Genomic DNA, 19521 nt, shown 5'->3' with positions numbered 1-19521 from the left:
ATTATTGAATGGACTTGAGCAGACTGGATACAATAAGAAAAATAAAATCTGTGAACTTGAAGACAATAAAGTCAATAAGATGGAAGTCCATATTGGAAAAAAATGGAGACTCAATACCTGTGGAATAGCATTAAGCAATCTAACATATACAGAATAGGAATTTCAGAGAAGAAGAAAAAGAATGGGACAGAAAAATTATTTGAATAATGCCTGATATTTTCCAGAATTGATCAAAATTAGCAAATCCACAGAACCAGGGGGCTCAGAAAACCTCAAACAAGATAAATACAATACAAATACAAGACAACCATACCCAGGGCAGCCTGGGTGGCTCAGCAGTTTAGCACTGCCTTCGGCCCAGAGCATGATCCTGGTAGACCCAGGATCGAGTCCCATGTCGGGTTCCCTGCGTGGAGCCTGCTTCTCCCTCTGCCTGTGTCTCTGCCTCTCTCTGTCTCCTCTCTGTATATTCTCATTAATAAATAAATAAAATCTTAAAAAAGAAAAAAGAAAACCATACCCAGGCACATCACAGTAAAACTGCTGGAAAAAAAAAAAAGAAAGAAAATCTTAAGAGCAAGGGGGAATAGACATATTACATTCAAGGGAATGACAAGAGATGACTTTCTATCAGAAATGATGAATACCAGAAGAAAATGGATAACATATTTAAAATGTTGAAAGAAAAAAAAATGTCAACCTAGAATTCTATTCCCAGCAAAAATATCTTTCAAAAAATAAAGGCAGTTCTGGTGAATGCCCATTGTCTTTGTAACTCTGAAACATGTGGCTCAACAGATTACTTAGAGGTCTTCTTTATTCAGAAAAACAAGACTGTCCCCTGCAAACCACCTTGTCTTCATTCATCAAAAGTAATTGCTGTCTGAGAGACCACATGCTGCACAGGCTCCTCAGCAAGGGGCAAAGAAGGTCTTTCCAACTGTACGTTTCATGGCATTCTGGGGCCCGGAATCCAGGAATTCCCAACACTGGTATCCAGAAACACAGCCAGGAGCCTAAATTCCCCAGTATACTGTCTTTTTCCTTTTAGTATTTAAACTATGCTCTAATATCTTCAATTAAAAACCAAGGAAAATGATGGAGAGCTCAGGTGGCTCAGTTGGTTGAGTGTTGGACTCTTGATTTCACCTCAGGTCATGATCTCATGGGTCAGGAGATCGAGCTCCATGATGGTTGGGCTCTGTGCTCAGTGGGGATTCTGCTTGAAGATTCTCTCCGTTTGCCCCTCCCCCCATTCATGTGCTCAAGTGTGTGCTCTCTCTCTCTAATAAATAAATCTTTTAAAAGTTTTAAAACAAACAAAAAAACAAAGACAATGACAACAACAATTTAAAAAAATCCCTTTCCTTAACACAATCCTTAGCTATAAACTTTTCTAGTGAGTCATCTATACATGCAATGTCTACTTCCTCATCCTCCATGTGCTCAGTGCACTGCATTCATTACATTAACTTTGCTCACATTGGGGATTCCACTTTGTAACATACTTCAAGGGAGAGTAATGGACCCTTTTTATTTTTTCCTTGATTTGCTTGACTTTCAGATGGATGTGAAACTATCCACTTCCTGAAAAGCTCCCCCAACACAACTGTCCTGTTTGCTTCTTGACTTTCTGTCTACTTCTCAGGTTTATCAATTCCTCCACATGGGTTGGTTCTAGACATTCTCTTCTAACTCTATATAAGACATTCTCCCTGGGAAAACTCTGCATTCCTCACCTAACACAGCCAATAATCACCAAGTTCTGTTGCTTCCACCCTCTTATTCCTGTTGAACCTATCTTCTTCTCTCCATCCCTTCTGCAATATGCTTACTTCAGATCACCAACATCTCCCATCTAGAATAGAACTACAGTCTTTTGCCTGGTTTCTAAACCTCTGACCCCTTACTAATCTTTCCTCCATATTCAATTCAGAATGATCTTCTTAAATCCAAATTTGATGATATTCCTTCCTAATTTAAAGTCTTCAGCGGTTCCTTACTGTTGTTAAGATGAAGCCCAAATTCCTTAAATTGACTTGCAAGTCCTTGCATGAATGATACTCTAATTATCTCCATAAAATCCCGCCTTGACGCTAATACTTTCTTGAATTTTTCATTCCAGTTATAATGAACGCTTTTTAGTTTTCTAAACAGTACATCTTCTTTTGCCTCCAGAATTCAGGCCTCAGATCTCAGCCTAAATGTCATTTCCTTCTTACACAAAGTTTGGGTAAGTATCATCTCTTTTCTTCCTCCCACAATGTCATACGTGCTCCCTGTCATAATACTTATCCATCTACTTTGACAGTACTTGTTTATTTCTATGCTTTTCTTACTAGATTGTAAGCTCCCTGAGAGTGGAGACAAGTTATTCTTGCACATCACCATATCTCTAATACCTAAAACAATTATTGGCACACAGTAGGTACTCAAAGGATATGTTTTGAATGACTCAATTAGAATGTTGACATTGTGAATGGGAAAGAAAGGATGGTTTTTAAATGTTGAGAAAAAATATACTTTGGGAAATACTGGTTTAGGTGGCTTTGTGAGAAGAAAAGACAAAATTAGGCAGCTTGCAAGGCAATTGATGTTTCCCACAAGTGTCTGCTGAGTAGATGACTGGGTATACACAGGAGGAAAGGGGCTAACTGAAGTTGAAGCATATTGTGATATGGAGCCACTCATACCAGAGAGTAAAGAAAGGTGATTTATGGAGAAGAGGTTGAGTGCCATAAGGCTGAGGGGAATCTGAGGGTTCAGGACATCCATGAAGAATGTCTAACAGGTCACTGAAAAGATAAGGCCAAATCGCAGAAAGGAGGTTGAAACTATGGACAAAGATAAGGGAGCCATGGTAGAGGAGGCTTGAAGTGTTAACCTAAAGAAGTTTCTATCTTGCACTCCTTTACTTTACTGTAATGCACAAAGATCAGAGAATGATTTGAGCCTAACAGGGCAAATGGAATATGTGACTCAGAAATGAAAATCATAAATAAATTACCAGGAAATGGTGTTCCCCATCATGCTGCAGAGAAACCAAATAATGCCTATTTTTTCCAAAGTTTGAAATAGATAGAACTTGCCACATTTCAGGGATTCTATGTAATACTTCCTATAAGATGAGAGGGAGCCCGAGTAGGTCAGCATCCAGAACAAAGGAAGCTATGGCTGATTTGAGGAATAATGTCAAGGAGCTACTCCAGAGTGGATAGTTGAAAGCATGATTGGGAAGTCCCTCTCAACTGGTCAGGGGCAGAATTCAGGAGTGAGGAGATAGAGAGAAGGTGAAATCCTAAACCACGGCAAAAGGGTCAGAAGCAGAGCCTGGAGACTTTTCATGAACCACAGAGACAGGATGAAATCCCATAGTTCATCATACTCTGCCTGGAGGGCTCCTGGCAGCCTGCAAAAAGCCTCCCCTGTGGTATGGGAAGGTAGCAGGCTTAGTCACTTCTGTAGCCTCACCTCCTATTTGGACCTTCTCTTATGCCAGCTCCACACACTCTCTTTCATATCTGAGCCCTGCTTCAGCCTCAGAGTATTACCTATGCCTTTGACTGGGAAAGAAAAAAATATGAGCCTGGTTTATAGATGACTCTGTGCCATCTGCTGCTATGAGCTCACAGTAGAGAGCTGTACAGTCAGGGGTAGCCCAGAGAAAGTAGCAAAAGTGACAGTCCCCTGCAGGCAGAACTTTGAACAGTACACTTAGGCTGGAAGAAATGTCTTGAGGTAATGTCTTTACACTGTCATCAGGTATATTAACTATACTTTCTTATTTTCTGTATTCTTGATGCTCTGGCATCTGTGGCTTCACTGGCTGGGGAGAGACTGCCCCTCCTAGGACTAACCAAGTCTTAGAGATATCAAAGGACTTGCCCTGGAGCACACCTTTCAAATGCAAACTGACCAGTCCAGAGCCCATACTCCAAACTACCTCTTTTCTAGAGCTCTCACAGGTTAAGCCAGTATTCCCCAGCCCTAATTACCCTAGAGCCTACTGAAATTATTCAAACGAGCCAATCCTAAATCTGCTCACACTCAGTACTTTCCTACAGACACTGCAATAAAGAGTGTTGCTCCTTCTGACTCCTGACAGACCCTGGTGTTCCCCCATGGGGCCCCCCATGGCATGCTGTGCCTCCTTCTTCTGGGAAAACTGTAAGAACTTCTTCCTTCTTAACAGTCATTTCTGTGTCTGCATGCCTTACCATCCCTGATTAAAACAAATCTTAGATACATTTTAAAACACCAGGTAAGGATTGGCTTGTAAGGATTACTTGGAAAGGACAAGACTAAGTGAGAGACTAGTGTTGAAGTGGTTCGGGAATGATGTAAATAGGCCCATAGAATTTAGATAATTGTGGCTCCTGCTCCTGCTCACCAAAAGGTCCCCATGGCAGAGGAAGCTTTTGGTAATCAAGTGGATGAGATGACCAGCCAGACATGTGGATGTCAGCTAGACACTTTCCTCAGAATGACAGTGTATGTTCAATGCACTCATGTACCAATGACCTTGTGGAAGTGACAGAGGGAGCAGATGGGCTTGGCAATGTGGGCTCCCCAAGGCTGACCTGGCCACAACCACCACTCAGAGACCAAGCTGCCAGCAGCAGCACAGCAGCTCTGTGATGGTACCATATCTCATGGCCCCAGTCAAATTTCTGGGAGCAGGCTCCTCGTACCAGGCCCCTTCACTCACAGAAAGGGCAGCAGAGTCTTTTCTGGAGTATGCATTTCTACTGCCATGTTTCTAGCAACTATAGAGTAAGCTGGGGACTCAGAGCCCTTTTCATTTTAATGCATGCTGTACAACACTCATTCTAACTAAGGACCCTCTTTTATAGCAAAAGAAATCCAAGACAATAAGCTGGCACTTTGGGGAGTCTCTGATCTTACCATGCCCCCCCACACACACACTGCCTAAGGCAGCCAGCTTTAAAGAGTGCTGCAACAGCTTTAAGAGAGTTCAGAAAGAGAATCAGGTAAGACTCAGCATTCCGTCCAGTTGATGTGCTGCCCTGGAGGCTGCAGATTCTTCCATGAACCAGTAACCAACAAATGCTTCTACAGCTTAGCCAGAATCTAAAGGTTCAGGGACCAAGGAAATGAGAGTGGTGTTTCTTATGATTCAGCCATTTGCCAGCTTCTTGTAACTCAAATTGTAGTTCACAGCCTGGTATCATCAGAATCATCGGGGAGCTTTTTAGAGATGCAGGATCTAAGGACCTGCCCCAGACCTAACAGATCAGCATCTGCATTTTAATAAAATTCTCTGTTCATTCAATATGCACATTGAAGTTTGAGAATCACCGTTCTAACTCATTCACAATATTTATGCTTTTCACTCTCAAACCTCTGAATTCTGCTTTTTAATATTATGGTACCTGAGGGTTGGGTGCTTTCACCAGGCATACAAAATGATTCCAAAGAAGTGGAAGCAGAAACTACACTCTCACCTGGCTATTTCAGAACCATGATGCCTCTAGGAAATAGACAGTAGAGGGATTCACAAGCTTTGATGGAGTGGCTGATCCTGATTACCAGGAGGAACCAGTGTTCGCTGCTACATAATGTGACAGGTAGGAGGATGGATAGATGTTAAGGATCCTCCTCCGGAGGAATCTGAGTGTGATCACTTGTCTGAGCAAGTACCGCCTTGTTTGGAGGTAAGAATCAATGGATCATCATTACAACCTTATAGAGGCAAGATTACTTGCCTGAGTGTCTCCAAGAATGAAGGTTTAGGCCACACCCCTGAATAAGGAACCCCACTCACTAAAGCTCTACCTGAAGACAAAGAGAACAGCAATTAAATAGTAGAAGAGGGAAGTAATAGGAAAAATTGTGAAAGAGTTTGGAACGGGTGTTCTATAGAATGCTAGATGTTCTCCAGAGCATCCTTCTGAATTACCTTGATTCTATATGTATCTTGTTTTTCAATATCTTTGACCTCTTTTACAACTTTGTAAGTTATAGAAAACTGACTGCAATGCAAAAGATTTTGTCTATAGAGGTGCAAATAAATTTTGTCCAATGGAGGTACAATTGATTTCCCCATAATCCTCCAAAATCAGTTGAGTACCTATTAACACATTCATTTAATCATTCCTGATTCCTTATATATGTCTGTTCTCTGGAGTCTCCTTTGAGCTGTGTTTGTTTTTTGTTTTTTTTTTAACATCTTCCTGGTTCCCTTATTAATTAATGAGTTAAGTAAAAGTTTAAACATGGATCAACTTATTTTTGTACAAAAGTCATGATTTTATGGTTTAAAAAAATTAACTTATAACAAAAGACATGAACACCAGCTATGAATTCATGACTATTTGCATGACTAAGAACTATGGCTCCTATCCATATTTTCTCATTTTTGAGTTATGTATAAATTTAAATATTTTAACTAGTTTTATTTTTAATATATTCTCTTTCTCCCTCTAATATAGTATATGGGATATATCAGTGATGGTTCACTTGACAATTTAATTTTTAGAGTGCTGAATATTGAGGTCAGAGCCAGAGGAGGAGAGGATTTTTCCAGAGATACTGGATTGGTGCTGGACTCAGCTAAAAAATACTGAGTTTGCCAAGTACATAAATTATATAGAATTCTTGTTGGAAAGTTTTTTTAAAGCCAAAATATGGGCAAAGGAGTGAATGTGGTTGAGCAGCCAAAGAAGTGACACTGATGGAGATACATCTATATCAATACCTATATTTATTTGTTTTTTGTTTTTTTGTTTTTTTTGTTTTTTTTTTTTTATTTGTTTTTACAACCAACATCCAATGTCTTCTAATTTGGGGAAAGTCTCCCAACATGAGGATCATGGTAGGAGGTAAGGCCTGTTACATAGGCTTAGAAAAGTTAAATGCTCATACTTAGAATTTTGAATCTTCAGGGAATGTTCCAAAGGCACAGAGAGCTGGCAGCCACTGTCCCTGGTGGTGACATCAGCAGCAGCTTCCTAACCAGAGCCTTCCTGTGACGTGAGCTTGGCTGTCACCAAGAGGCTGTCATTTAAGTGAAATGTGACTATGGAAGAATGGTCAGAGATGCTACCTGCTGGCTCTGAAGATGGAGGAAGGGCATGAGCCAAGGAACGCAGGTGGCCTCTAGGAACTGGAAAAAACAAAGACATGGATTCTCCCCTAGAGTCTCCAAAAGGAATGTAGCTCTGCTTGATTTTAACCCAGTGAGACCCATTAGACTTCTGACCTCTAGAACTGGGAGATAGCATCTTTGTGTTGTTTTAGGGCACGAAGTTCATGGTAATTTGTTACAGTGGCAATAAAAAATGACTACAGTAGGCCACTGTAACATTCCAGAGAAAACATGATGAGAACTGCATTTAAGAGGGTGGCAGCACAGGAGGAGAGGCCTGGTTTGAAGGACCATTAGGGGGATAGAGACGAAGGATACAGTCACCAACCAGGTGTGTAGATAGGGTCGGGTGGTGAGGAAGCAGAACTTGAAACAATTCCAGGTTTCTCTCTTGGACAAATGGGTTTATTGGTCAAAACAGAGGAAAGAGGGGAGAGTCTAATGGTGAGTGTGAATGCATATGAAAGTGTGTGAGAGAGCATGTGTAAGTGATTGAGAGAGTGTGTGAGTGTGAGAGAGACCATGTGAGAGTGTGAGGGTATGAGAGTGAGAGAACAAGTGTGAGAGTGAGTGTGAGCATGTGGAAGTGTGAGAGGTATGTATGGGTGTGGGAGAACATATGTGAGTGAGAGCATGTGAAGTGTATGAGAGCACAAGACTGTGAGTGTGATAGTGAGTGAGAGAGCATGTTTGTATGAGAGTATACAAGAGTGAGTGAGAGAGCATGTGAGTGTAAGAAGTGTGTGTGGGTATGAGTGGGAGAACATGTGAGAGTATGTGTGTGTGAGTGAGTGTGTGGAAGTGTGAGAGATGTGTGGGTGTGTAAGTAGAACATGTATGAAGAATGTATGAGTGAGTGAGAGCATGTGAGAGTGTATGTGAGAGCACAAGAGAGCATGTGTGAGAGAGAGTGTGAGAGTGCATGTGAGTGTATGGGTGTGTGAGAGTGAGTTAACATGTGTGAGAGTGTGAGAAAGTGTTGGAGAGCATGTAAGTGTGTATGAGTGTGAGGGTGTGTGTGAGGGCATGTATGAGAGCACCTCTGAGAGCATGTATGAGAGAGTGCGTGCACATGAGCAAGTGCGGGAAAAGCAGGCAGATCTCTTCTAATACACTCAGCTCCTTTCTTTCAGTTCCATTTTTACGAAGAAACCTTCTAATCTTAACTCCCAAGCTTTCCCTACTGGGAAAAACCTCATGCTCACTAGCCAACACAAACAGCTGCACTGTTTGTCAGTTATATTTTTTACTCTAAATTAATGAATTGCCATTTTAGTCATAACCAGGCTCCTGTGAGTTTGGTCAGAGCAAAACAACTTACAGGGTCTGATCTCTCCCAGATGAGCTAGCAAAATTAAGTTTCTGCCCCTGCAAAACGGAGCATCAGACCCTGAACCACAGTGACACTAATTATGCCTCCTTACCTAGCACAGCTTCCCTGCACCCGTGGCTGGAAGGGGTCCGGAGACAGATCTTGGGAGAGCTATTTATAGTTAACACTCTGAGATTCTCTCAAATATACCAGCGACCCAGTCACCAGGGAACACACCCCTGTCTGGATCCTCTGCTTAGTACCAGATACAAGCCCAGGCAAGCAGTTCAGGGAAACTGAGGAAACGGGGCCAGGCGGTGGTGGAAGGGAGGAGGGTTGGTTCTGCTTGCAGTTCACCTGGAAGTGGCTGATTTTCATCATGAAGACATCCTGGAAAATCTGAGTAGGAAAGTGACTTTCAAATCCACTTTATTTCTTTATCTGTGCCAAACTTCCAACGTGACATCTGAGTAAAAGATGTAGAGCAAAAACCCTTTGTTCCTCAGAACACTACAGGCCAGGATTGTTCATATCACCCATCAGATTAGAAAACCAAGGCTCTTGGAAGTTAAGCTTCTTGTCCAGCAGTGCATCAATCAAATGTCAGAGCCAGGATCTGACTTCAGACTCTTGATGCCCAAATTCACATTCTTTGTAACTTGATCTGGGTTTCTGTCCTATGTGGGATGGGGTGCCCTTTCCTCATCACCTACCCCATGTAGGTCTTTGTCAATCAGGGGTGGTCTCAGGATTCTCCTGCCTAGAGGTGCCCAGCACATCTAGGGCTGTGATGGTGCCACCCAGCAATAATACAATCCTCCAACGAGTAAGTACTCCGGATTCCCTTCCCACATGCTCAGCCCTCTGCTAGGTGCTGGGGAATCAGATGTAAGATGATGAACAACCCTGTTCTCAAAAAGCTTAGAAAGCAACAGGGTTTAAATTGTGGGGTACTCAAATCACACAACTTGAATGAGGATCATAGCCAGAGTCACAGAGGCAGGAGGACCTGAGCTCCTGCTTCTTAATGTGGACTATCTCCCAGTAATGCTGGTCTATAGTGTTTTCCAGACAAGGAAACTGAGGCTCAGAGAGGTAAAGTCACTTGACCAAGGCAGTGATATGTGGCAGCCTGGGTCACCTCTGATCCCTGATTCCATTTCCCCTTGCCATACCGCCATTCCATTCTCTGTTTCTACAGGGGTCTAGACTTGGGGAGGACTCCTGGACCACACCTGGCAAGCCTCATGAGAAGAAGAGTAAAGGAGGGGTTCCTTTGCCCTGCTACCAGTGCCTACACCAAAGAGGGTATCCTCCTTCTCCCACGACTTTACACCCAACTCCTCCACAACCATCAAAAAGTGCTACTTACATATTCTTTAATGTCCTTTGATTTCACAGCCTTGTAGGAATAATATGCAGGGTAAAGGGTGCCAAATATAAGCCTGGAGGAAAAAGAGAGAGAAAAGAGAAATGTGATTTTCATTCATCCTATTTGATGGAAAATGTCTGTCTTCAATGCCAAAAGCAGTTCTCCAAGCTACAGAAAATGCTGCTGTGCGGCTTGATCTAGTTTTATGAATGCCCTGAAGGCTTCTTCTGGTGGCTGGGATGTGCTTAGGAGCCTCCATCTCCTGTTACAGCTGCACACCCACCTTCCTTCAGTCTGTGATTTGGCAACATAAAAGAGCGCTTCGGGATCACAGAAGCCAAAACTGGGAGTAAAATGTGGGGGTGGGAAGTCAAGCTGAGCAGCCATGACCCCAGAAATTAAAGGTCAAACTCTCCTCTCCTGCTGCTAATCCCCAGTGATGCTCTACAAAGCCGCCTGAGGCTTCCTTCTCCAAAAAAACCTTATCACTTAAAGTTCCGAATTTCACTCCCTATCACACTCGATTCCAGCATCCTGCAGCCAGAATCAGCTCTTCAAATTGTAAATGCAATCTTCCCGAGACATATATCCCCACTCTGCCTTAACCCGCTTCTCAGTGCTCTTAAGAAGAAGAAAGAAATAATGACAGCAGCATGACTAGCTGGGTATCAGCTCTCACTGATCCAAACCCAGGGCTGCATGAGGTCATTAAATAATTTGACTCTCAGCCCCAGTCCCCGAGTTCTCCCAGCCTTCGTTCTCTCCACCTTGCACCCATCCCCTCTCAAAACCTTTGCCTCTGCTGTTCTCGCTTTCTGAAATCATTCTTTGCCCTTCTTTGCTGGTAAATGCCTGTTTAGCCACCAGATCCCAGCTCCATCATGACTTCTTCATGGAAGACTTCCCTAACCTCCCCAACTAGGTCAAATCTCCTACTACACAATGTACATATGATCAAATGCTCTTTTAACTATAATTTGTGATGCTTTGATTGACAACATCTCCCAACTGAACCATGAGGGTCTTCAGAGCACAGAACGCATCTGTTTTGATCAACAATGTGTTCTCTGCACCTACCAGATAGAAGGCTCTCAATGGATATTTTTAAGTGAATGAACTGACAGAATGTTAGAGCTGGAAGGGTTTAATCCTTTCATCTGACAGATGAGGTCACCTCCAAAGGTCAATTCAGGTGTAAGCTGACTGGGAATGGAGCCGCCTTGGTCCCAGGCCCCTCAGGAGCCAACATCTCCTGTAACAGCCCCACACACAGAGCTTCTAGGGTCCCTGAAGGAGACACCAGACTCAGGAAGCCCAAAACCATAGCTTCTTCATCAGGTTATTTAGAGGTTGCACAGAGAACTTCAGTCCAGATTCAATGTACCAAGCAGGGGTCAGTTTTACCATAAGCACTGTGGCCAGGTAACACCTTGACCTTCCATATTCACCAGGTTTTCAGGAAGAAATAGAAAGTGAATGGAACTGAGTCAGTTTCTGATGCTGAAAGAGAAAGGGTGTTGTAACCTTGACTCACACGGGTCTTACACTAAGCACTAAGAGCTCTAAAGGTATCACCTCAGTCCTCAGACTGCCCTGGTAAAAGGAACCACTTTTAATGGGGCAGTTAGTCACTTGCTTGTCTAAGGTTGAGGGGCCATAAGGAGTAAAGCAGGGGCTAGGACCCAGCCAGGTTGGCCTCCCCCAGGCCTGGCTTCTCACCACCACTGTCTACTTCTCTGGAGAGCAAGGCCATCCTCTGGGAAGGCTGGAATTGCACATGGGGAGCAAGAGAAGCCAGCAAAGGGGCCTAAGAGTAGCCTGAATGGAAGGGAAAACAGTAGGCCTGGGGGAGGGAGGAAAGGAATTTAAAGTAAGAGAAAGAAGGCAACAGTGTCAAAGGTGCTGGACAGGCTGAGGAGGATGCCTCCTGGAGGAGCCTGCTGGGTTCAGCCATGAGCCAGCTTGGTGAGGGCGGTCCCTGCCCCACCCCCAAGCATTCTCAGATATCAGGGAGTCCTACTTTCTCTCGGGAAGGGGGGGGGGCATTCCTGACTTCTCACACCCCATGCCCAAGATTAGGTTTTTCTCACCATCCCATACCATCATGACTCCAGACATTCCTCTTTTTTAACCCATACCCACACCACCTGTCTCTCCTATAAGACTATACGTTTCCCAAAGCCAAGGATGGCATCTTTCTCATTCATAACCACTCCCCACTGGGCCTGGCACATGCTCAATAAATACAGAGTCACTGTGTGAAGTTTCAGAGAGTGGCGAAGCAAAAGCCAGAGCCATCCAGGGGACACTCATGACCTTGGGACTGAGGTCTCAGCATTCAGGGGGGACGCCAGACGGCACCAGGCTGATTCAGCAAAGCCTCGGGCACAGTGCCACGGGTTCCGGAGAAATAAACACACCGCTCCTTTGGCACAAATTCCCCGGGTTATTAGCCACGTCTGCCAGGATGCTTTCCAGCCCCTGCCCTGAGGCAGCGTGTAAGCCACAGAAAAAAGAGAGGTGGAAAACGCATCAGAACTCCATGACTGGTTGATTGATTTGCTCCTCTGTGAACTCCAGCAAGTAGAGCAGCAATACCAATACCATCTGAGTGGTCACAGAACTGGATAAGCCTCAAGAGCACCCAGACAAGAGAAGGCATACTCCATCTGCTGGACTCCAGTGTAAAGTGGCTGTCAGTGTCCCCCTGCATGCCACCCTGCCCCATATTTGACAGCACAGGGACAGCAAGACGATTTGCTTTTCGGTCTCCCAAGGCTCACTAATGGCTCCAGGCAAGGGAGCAAACTTAGCACTTCGTTGCTCAGGGAAAGGAGAATGGGATTAAAATGGCAAGTCCTTCCCACTCTGTTCTGTAGAAAAGAAATAACAAATGAAGCACATCCAAGCTGAAGGATTTGGGTACTCATGTTGATTCAGACCAAGTCCCTTCTCCGGCGGCTCCACCCGCCTTCCTTTCCAGCCTGATGGCCCACCCCTGACTGAGCCTCCGGATCTCACAGCCAGCAGCTGTCCCCTATAAGCCATGCTCACTTGCTCACAATCTGTGACTTCCTGCCCACATTTTAGTGCGTGATCTTTCCACAACGCCACAGCTCTTTTTCCTGATAAAGTCCCACTAATCCTTTAAGACCATCTCAAAAAAGCCACTTCTGTGAATCTTTGATCACTTGTCCCTCAGAATTTTCTTGGCACTCTATTTACAGCCTTTATGAAGTAGTTTTAATAATAAATCATTAACAATAATGATAGTAGTATCACTGAGTGCTCACTAATGCCAGGCACTGCTGCACAGGCTGCACGCGTTCTCTCACTTAATCCTCTCCACATCCATTTGGGATAAGAATTCTCACTACTCCATTTTACAGACTAGGACACCGAGGCCAAAGGAGACAGAATGGCCAGGAGCAGAGTGGGATGTGAACCTGGGCCACTTGACGACAGAGCCTGCCTTCTCTCTCCTCCCAGGGTGGCCTGTGTCGGCTGAGTCGTCTCCCTGCCCAGACCATGCAGTTCTGGTCGGATTAGTAGGGTCCCGTGCTCGCTTCGGCAGCACATATACTAAAATTGGATGAGTGGGGTCCCCAGTGCCTGGCACAGCCTGTGCTCAGGTGGGTGACTGAGAAATGTCTGTTGGAGTGTATGAAGATCAAAGAATTGCAATCTCTCTCCAAGGAGCTTAACCCACTTGATAGATTCACATAACTTTCCCCACAAGGTCAGGAGGAAAACAGTAAAATACTTAGGAGGATCTAAAGTGCTTAATTGCTCAAGGCTGGCCTCAGCAGAGGGAAGGTGGAAGGAGTGAGTGCCTCCCTCTGAAGAGGACACCAGGCTCTGGCTAACACTCCTCCCAGTTATTACTAGACAGAACCTCACACTGTACTCTACAGCCTCAGAGCCCTGCACCCCCCACCCCCCACTTCTCGCCACTGTCATTTACAGCTACCCTGAAGCTCCCTCCCCTAACTTAATGGCTCCATTTATCTGCCTGACACATTTCTCCTTTCTTTGCCTTTCATTCTTTCTCTTGCTCCAAATTAGGGGCCTTCATCCAGGGGTTGCCTCCACTACCCCTTTCACAGCTGTAGTATCTACAAGGGACCATGAGTCTCATATTCTATGGCAATGTTTCCCAACCAGAGTGATTTCATTTCCCCAGACATCTGGGTGATGTCTGGAAATATTTTGGTTGCCACGCTGAGAGAGTGTCACCGGCATGTGGTGGGTGGAGGCCAGGGATGCAGCTAAACATCCTACAATGCACAGGACACCCCTCCCCCCACACACACATTGCAACAAAGAATTATCTAGCCCCAAAAGTCAAAAGTGCTAGAGTGGAAAAACCCTGGTCTAGTGTGCTGTTTCCCAGTCCTTGTCCATGGATTTCTCACTCAGTCATCAAGGACAATCTGCCCCCAAGAGTTTCTTTTTTTTTAAAATGCCCAGCATCTGAGGTTCAGATAGGAGACAATTCAGAATGGCAAAGACCACATACCTATCCCATTGGTCAGTGCTCAGGGGAAAATACAACTCTGAAGCTACTTATCAACTTCCTGGAGCTCTGGCCAAGAGAAGAGAGATATTGCTCACATGAATAAATCATAACTGTGATGCCAGTGACAGTCACCAAGGAGGGCTTGCCATTCTCGGAGCCCACAGGGGAGCAACCACTGGCCGGCAGCTCAAGTACAAGCTATGACACAGGCAGTTGCTAACTTTGGCCCAGATGTCTGCAAACAATGAAACACAGTGTTTTCCACAATCTTCTCAGGCATCCTAGTATTAGACTGACATTTTCCAATCCCAAATTATGATGAAATTTTTTTTAAGATTTATTTATTTATTTATTTTAGACAGAGAGAGACAGAGTATGAGCGGGAGAAGCAGAGGGAGAGGCAGAGAGAATCCGAAGCCGACTCCATACTCAGCATGGAGTCCAACGTGGGGCTCTATCTCATGACCCTGAGATCACAACCCGGGCCAAAACCATGAGTCAGATGCTCAACTGACTGTACCACCCAGATGCCCCCCACAAATTGTGTTGAAAATTTTAGAAATCAAAAAAAAAAAAAAAAAAAAAAAAAAAGAAAATTTTAGAAATCAATGTCAGAAACATTTTTTCTAAAATTAATTTTTAATGTAAGAAAAATAACAGGTCCACTGTACAATTGTTTGTATTATGATAAAACAAATTAAATTTAAGGAATGGTACACCACACAGGGCTCCTGGAATGCTGAATCTCTTGACCTGGCCAGCAGTTATGCAGAGTTTTGCTGTGTACTTACAAATGTATATTAAACACATACACATGTGTTCTGTGCACTTTTCTATATGTGAATGTTACATTTTATAATTTTTAAAAGTGGTGTTCCGGGATCCCTGGGTGGTGCAGCGGTCTGGCGCCTGCCTTTGGCCCAGGGCACAATCCTGGAGACCCGGGATCGAATCCCACATCGGGCTCCTGGTGCATGGAGCCTGCTTCTCCCTCTGCCTATGTCTCTGCCTCTCTCTCTCTCTCTCTCTCTCTCTCTCTCTGTGTGTGTGACTATCATAAATAAATAAAAATAATAAAATAAGATAAAATAAAATAAAATAAAATAAAATTCTAAAAAAATGTGGTGTCCCATATCCAAAAAAAATGAATTTGCACAAAGTCTTCGAAGTTATGAAGATACACTCTTTCCTTTGAGTATTAAAAGGCTATTAAATTTTACACTGATTACACTTTATGTTTTCTGTTCTTAAGAAAAAAAAAAATTTCTAATTGCTGTTCCCTGAGGGTTTTTTCAAAAGCTTATGGATCAATTTTTATTACTCTCTATGAGAATTTATCCCCAAGACCATTTTTGCTGTCTACTCTAATAAAAGGATGCTCCTTGATTTTTGAGCTCTTATTGTCATTCAAATAAATATAATTTTTAATATGAAAAAACTTTAAGACATGACATATATGTGAAGTCTCCTATATATTCTTTCCTGATACATTCCACTCCCTCCTTCCCCAAAATAACCATTATCCTGAATTTGGTGTTTATCATTCCTACCATGTTTTTATTAACTACATAAGCCATGCATAAATGAAAAAAATTATACCTGCTTAAAATTTATATAAATGGAATCACACTCCATGTAGTCCACTGAAATATGTAAATTCAACTTTGTGTGTTTGAAATTTGATCCATGTTGATAGAAGTCTTTCTAGATCATTTTAAACCACTATGTGGTATTTCACCAAGTGAATATATCACAATTTGTTCATCCATATATAAAGATGTACCTATTCGTGGATATTTAGGTACTTTCCAATTTTTTACTATTTCAAACAGGGCTGTAATGAACATTCTAACACATGTCTCCTGTGCACATGTGAGATTTTCTCTAGGGTAGAGACATAGCGTGAATCATGGGGTCAGCACTGTCCACTATACAGTGCAAATCCACTAGCGATAGAGATTCTTCCAGTTTTGACTACTTTTTGTAGCATAGGAGATTTCCAATGCTCCCCCATTCTTGCCAAACTGATATAGATTCAAAATTTTTGCCAGTCTGATACATGAGAAATGGTTATCTCATGCCTGGCTTAATTTGTATTTCCTTAATTACAAGTGAGATAGAGCAGCATTTTATGCCTACTGGCCCTTTGGCCTGTTGAACTGGCCTATTTCTATTCCCCATTAGCTCATCATTTTCTTACTGATTTTTAGGACTTCTTTGTGACTTCTGGGTATATATCCTCCCTTGGACATGGGCATTGCAAACATCGTCCTCCAACAAAAAACTCCTTTAACTTGGTTTGTGGCACCCTCTTTGTAGAAGTTTTAAATTTCATGTGGACAAATATATCAATCTTTTATTTTATAGCCTGATTTTATATCTTATTAAGGAAATCCTGGTCACATTTTTTCCCCCACAAATGTGTTTAACTTTTGCTTTTTCATTGTTAGGTTTTAATTTACCTTTATGTATTTATAAATATTTATGGATTTATCTTTATGTATGCTGTGAGTTCAGGATTCAATTTATTCTATTCTGTATGGATATCAATTGTCCTAGTGACATTTACTGAATCCTTTCCCACTGGGTTTGTTCTACCCATCACATGTGAAGTTTTCCAACATGTTCAGGTGTTATTTTGGCTCTCCATTCTGTTCTGTTAGCCTACCACCTAACTATGCACCTATACCACAGCATCTTAATTCTCAGAGCTTGATAATAAATTCTGATATTCTTAAAAACTGTCTGGCCTATCCTGAGCTTTTTTTCTATATGAATTTCATGACAGCTTGCAAATTCCATGAAAAACTTTACTCAGATTTTGGTTGGAATTGCACTGAATTTACAGATTTGCTCAGGAAAAAAAGCACCATGTCTATGTTATCAGGGTTTCCTCTTATAAACATCATCTTTTCCATCTACTCATGTCATCTTTAATGTCTTTTCATGATATGTTGTAAATTTTTCCATAAAGATCTTGGACGTGTTTTATTTATTCCTAAGTCCTTCAGGGATTTTGGATGCTATTGTGAATTTCTGAATTAGATTTTCTATTGGTTACTAATGGCATGCAGGAATGTTATTGATTTTACATGTTGATCTCAGAACCACTAATCTTGCTGCAATCAAAAGCACTTGGAATCTCAAATGCATTACACTACGTGAAGGCAGCCAAACTCAGGAATCAACATGTTATATGATTCCATTTATATGCTATTTTGAAAAAGGAAAATGTATAGAGACAAAAAAGCAGATCAGTGGTTGTTGGGGCTAAGAGTGGGAGGGGTTGACTACAAAGGAGAGTGAAGGAATGAGGGAAATGATGGAACCATCCTACATCTCAATTGTGGTGGTGGTTGCAAATTATATGCATTTATTGAAACTTCAGAATTCAAACTTATGATTAAAAGAAAAATCACACTAAAGAGTGACTTTTACTAATTATATCTCAATAAACATGGCCTCTAAAAAAAAGCATTTGGAGGAATTCACACTCATATAAGTGTGAGTGTATTGGTGTGTCTCTAAAAATGGATAAAGTCAACCTGGGCATTAGCCTCCAAGCTCTGAGACAATTTCCTAATAGCCAAGGGTCCAAATGGAATGAAACAAAGACTTGAAAAAACCATAATACTGTTAGCACTGTAGCCCTGAAAGATGTACCATGGGCCTGGGTTCTAAATACAACTGAGCAAGCCTGATCTTTAGCATGCTGCTGCAAGAACATCCTCACTCACAGTGATTACCCAGAAGCCTCCTTGGGCAGAGTTGCTCAGGCTGGGCACACAGCTCAAGGTTCCCATAGCACAACAAACCACCTGGGCTTTGGTTACCATGGGTCCCAACCCTCGGGCCTCAGTTTCTGCTTACCCACTGTGACCTTCTAAGAGGATAGAAGAGAAAATATGAAAACAGCAGAATTGGCCCATTATACATTTTGGCTTTTTGGCAGTTATAGTATTAAGATGTATAAGCTACTATTTACTTATTGAATGTTCATTATGTGCCAAGAACTGTGCAAGCTTCATTATAGGTATTATCACTTTTAATCTTTGTATAACCCTACAAGCCAAGTAATATTCTCCTTATATTGTAGATGAGGAAACTGAGGTTTAGTGAAATTGAATAACTAAGTTTAACATTAGTCAAGGGAGAAGGCCAGACTCAAAATCAGGTCTATCTGATTCCACTGCTCATGATTTGCTGCTTTATTGACTTGACCACAATACACAGCTCAAAGCCTACAGTGATCCCTGAATGAATGAATGAATGAATGAATGAATGAATGAATAAATAAGTAGATGGACAGATGAGGGCCAGAGAGAGAGAGAGAATGTTTCTTGCTTTCTGGCCCCATATTATATATTTATTGACACAGGTGACAATATAACTGCAGGGTTCCAAGGGCATAAACTGTTCATACAAATGAGGTTCTCTCAACCCAAGCTGATCTAGGCAGAACAGAAGCAAGCCACATCTTTCTCACCTTGGCATGTGATTCTGCTGACCTCTCTCTGAACTTTTCTTTCTTTCCCATGGTGCTCCATACCTTTACTTGTGTCCAGATTAGGAATAACTGACACACACAAAACTCCTCCTGGGGTGACAGCCCTCACAAACATCTCATTTGCTTAATTGCTCATTTGATGCACACCACGATTCTCTGGGATAACCAGGGTTACTTTCCCAGTGAACATGAAGACAACAAAACAATGACACTGAGGGTTAAAGTGCTTCAGGGTCTGCAGAAGGCCCTCCCCATCCAAAAAGATTCAAACCCAGGCTTCCTGCCTCCAAGTCCACAATCATTTCCCATCCCATACTGCCTCTCTTAGCACAGAGAGGGGGTTTTATTGCTTATTTAGAGCTGTTTGTAATCAGCATGATAAAAACCCCAATTTAAATTGGATTACAGAAATACTCCCAAAACCAATTTAGAAAAGCACAAAACGGAACAAACACTGCAGATTTTCAAATCATGCTGTTAAGCTTTAACTTTGCAATCCAACCCACTCAAATCCTGCTTGAGTATCAGTCAGAATATTTTTTTTAAGTCCAACTTGTAGAGATTTCCATTCTTAAAAAATCTAGAGGCTGAGCTTTGGCATCAGACCTAAGATTGAATCCAGCTCCATCACTGACATGGATGCATTTCTTTTTTCTTTCTTTTTTTAAAAAATATTTATTTATTTATTTATTTATTTATTTAT

General features: G+C 42.4%; 1 protein-coding gene and 1 long non-coding RNA gene across 7 annotated transcripts in view; one reads left to right on the top strand and one right to left on the bottom strand.

The window, feature by feature from the left end:
- REEP1 (receptor accessory protein 1) overlaps nucleotides 1–19521 on the bottom strand; it is a 100992-nt gene that overhangs the window by 45215 nt on the left and 36256 nt on the right. For 3 of the 4 annotated variants that reach the window (XR_005372460.1, XM_038561531.1, XM_038561533.1), the window contains exons 1-2: nucleotides 10076–10194; nucleotides 9793–9865 (exon numbers count right to left, since the gene is read on the bottom strand). Coding sequence is in view for 3 of the 4 variants with exons in the window: in XM_038561531.1 (XP_038417459.1) it covers nucleotides 9793–9865; nucleotides 10076–10179 (177 nt within the window). In the remaining variant the exon portion in view is untranslated. Of the gene's footprint in view, nucleotides 1–9792; nucleotides 9866–10075; nucleotides 10195–19521 lie in introns of those variants that run through there. The other variant, XM_038561532.1, reaches the window with a different exon arrangement.
- Nucleotides 3659–13018, top strand: LOC111090629. 3 transcript variants are annotated; one of them, XR_005372461.1, is made up of 5 exons: nucleotides 3659–3738; nucleotides 4065–4167; nucleotides 4854–4991; nucleotides 9622–9728; nucleotides 9822–13018. It is a non-coding gene; the product is annotated as an uncharacterized LOC111090629 (long non-coding RNA). The 3 variants fall into 3 exon arrangements; XR_005372462.1 differs by lacking the exon at nucleotides 4854–4991; XR_005372463.1 differs by lacking the exon at nucleotides 4065–4167 and having other exon boundaries at nucleotides 3681–3738.

The sequence above is a fragment of the Canis lupus genome, chromosome 17, assembly GCF_011100685.1.
Source record: "Canis lupus familiaris isolate Mischka breed German Shepherd chromosome 17, alternate assembly UU_Cfam_GSD_1.0, whole genome shotgun sequence".
In the NCBI taxonomy this organism is placed as follows: Eukaryota; Metazoa; Chordata; class Mammalia; order Carnivora; family Canidae; genus Canis; species Canis lupus.
This window is presented reverse-complemented; position numbering and strand designations above follow the sequence as displayed.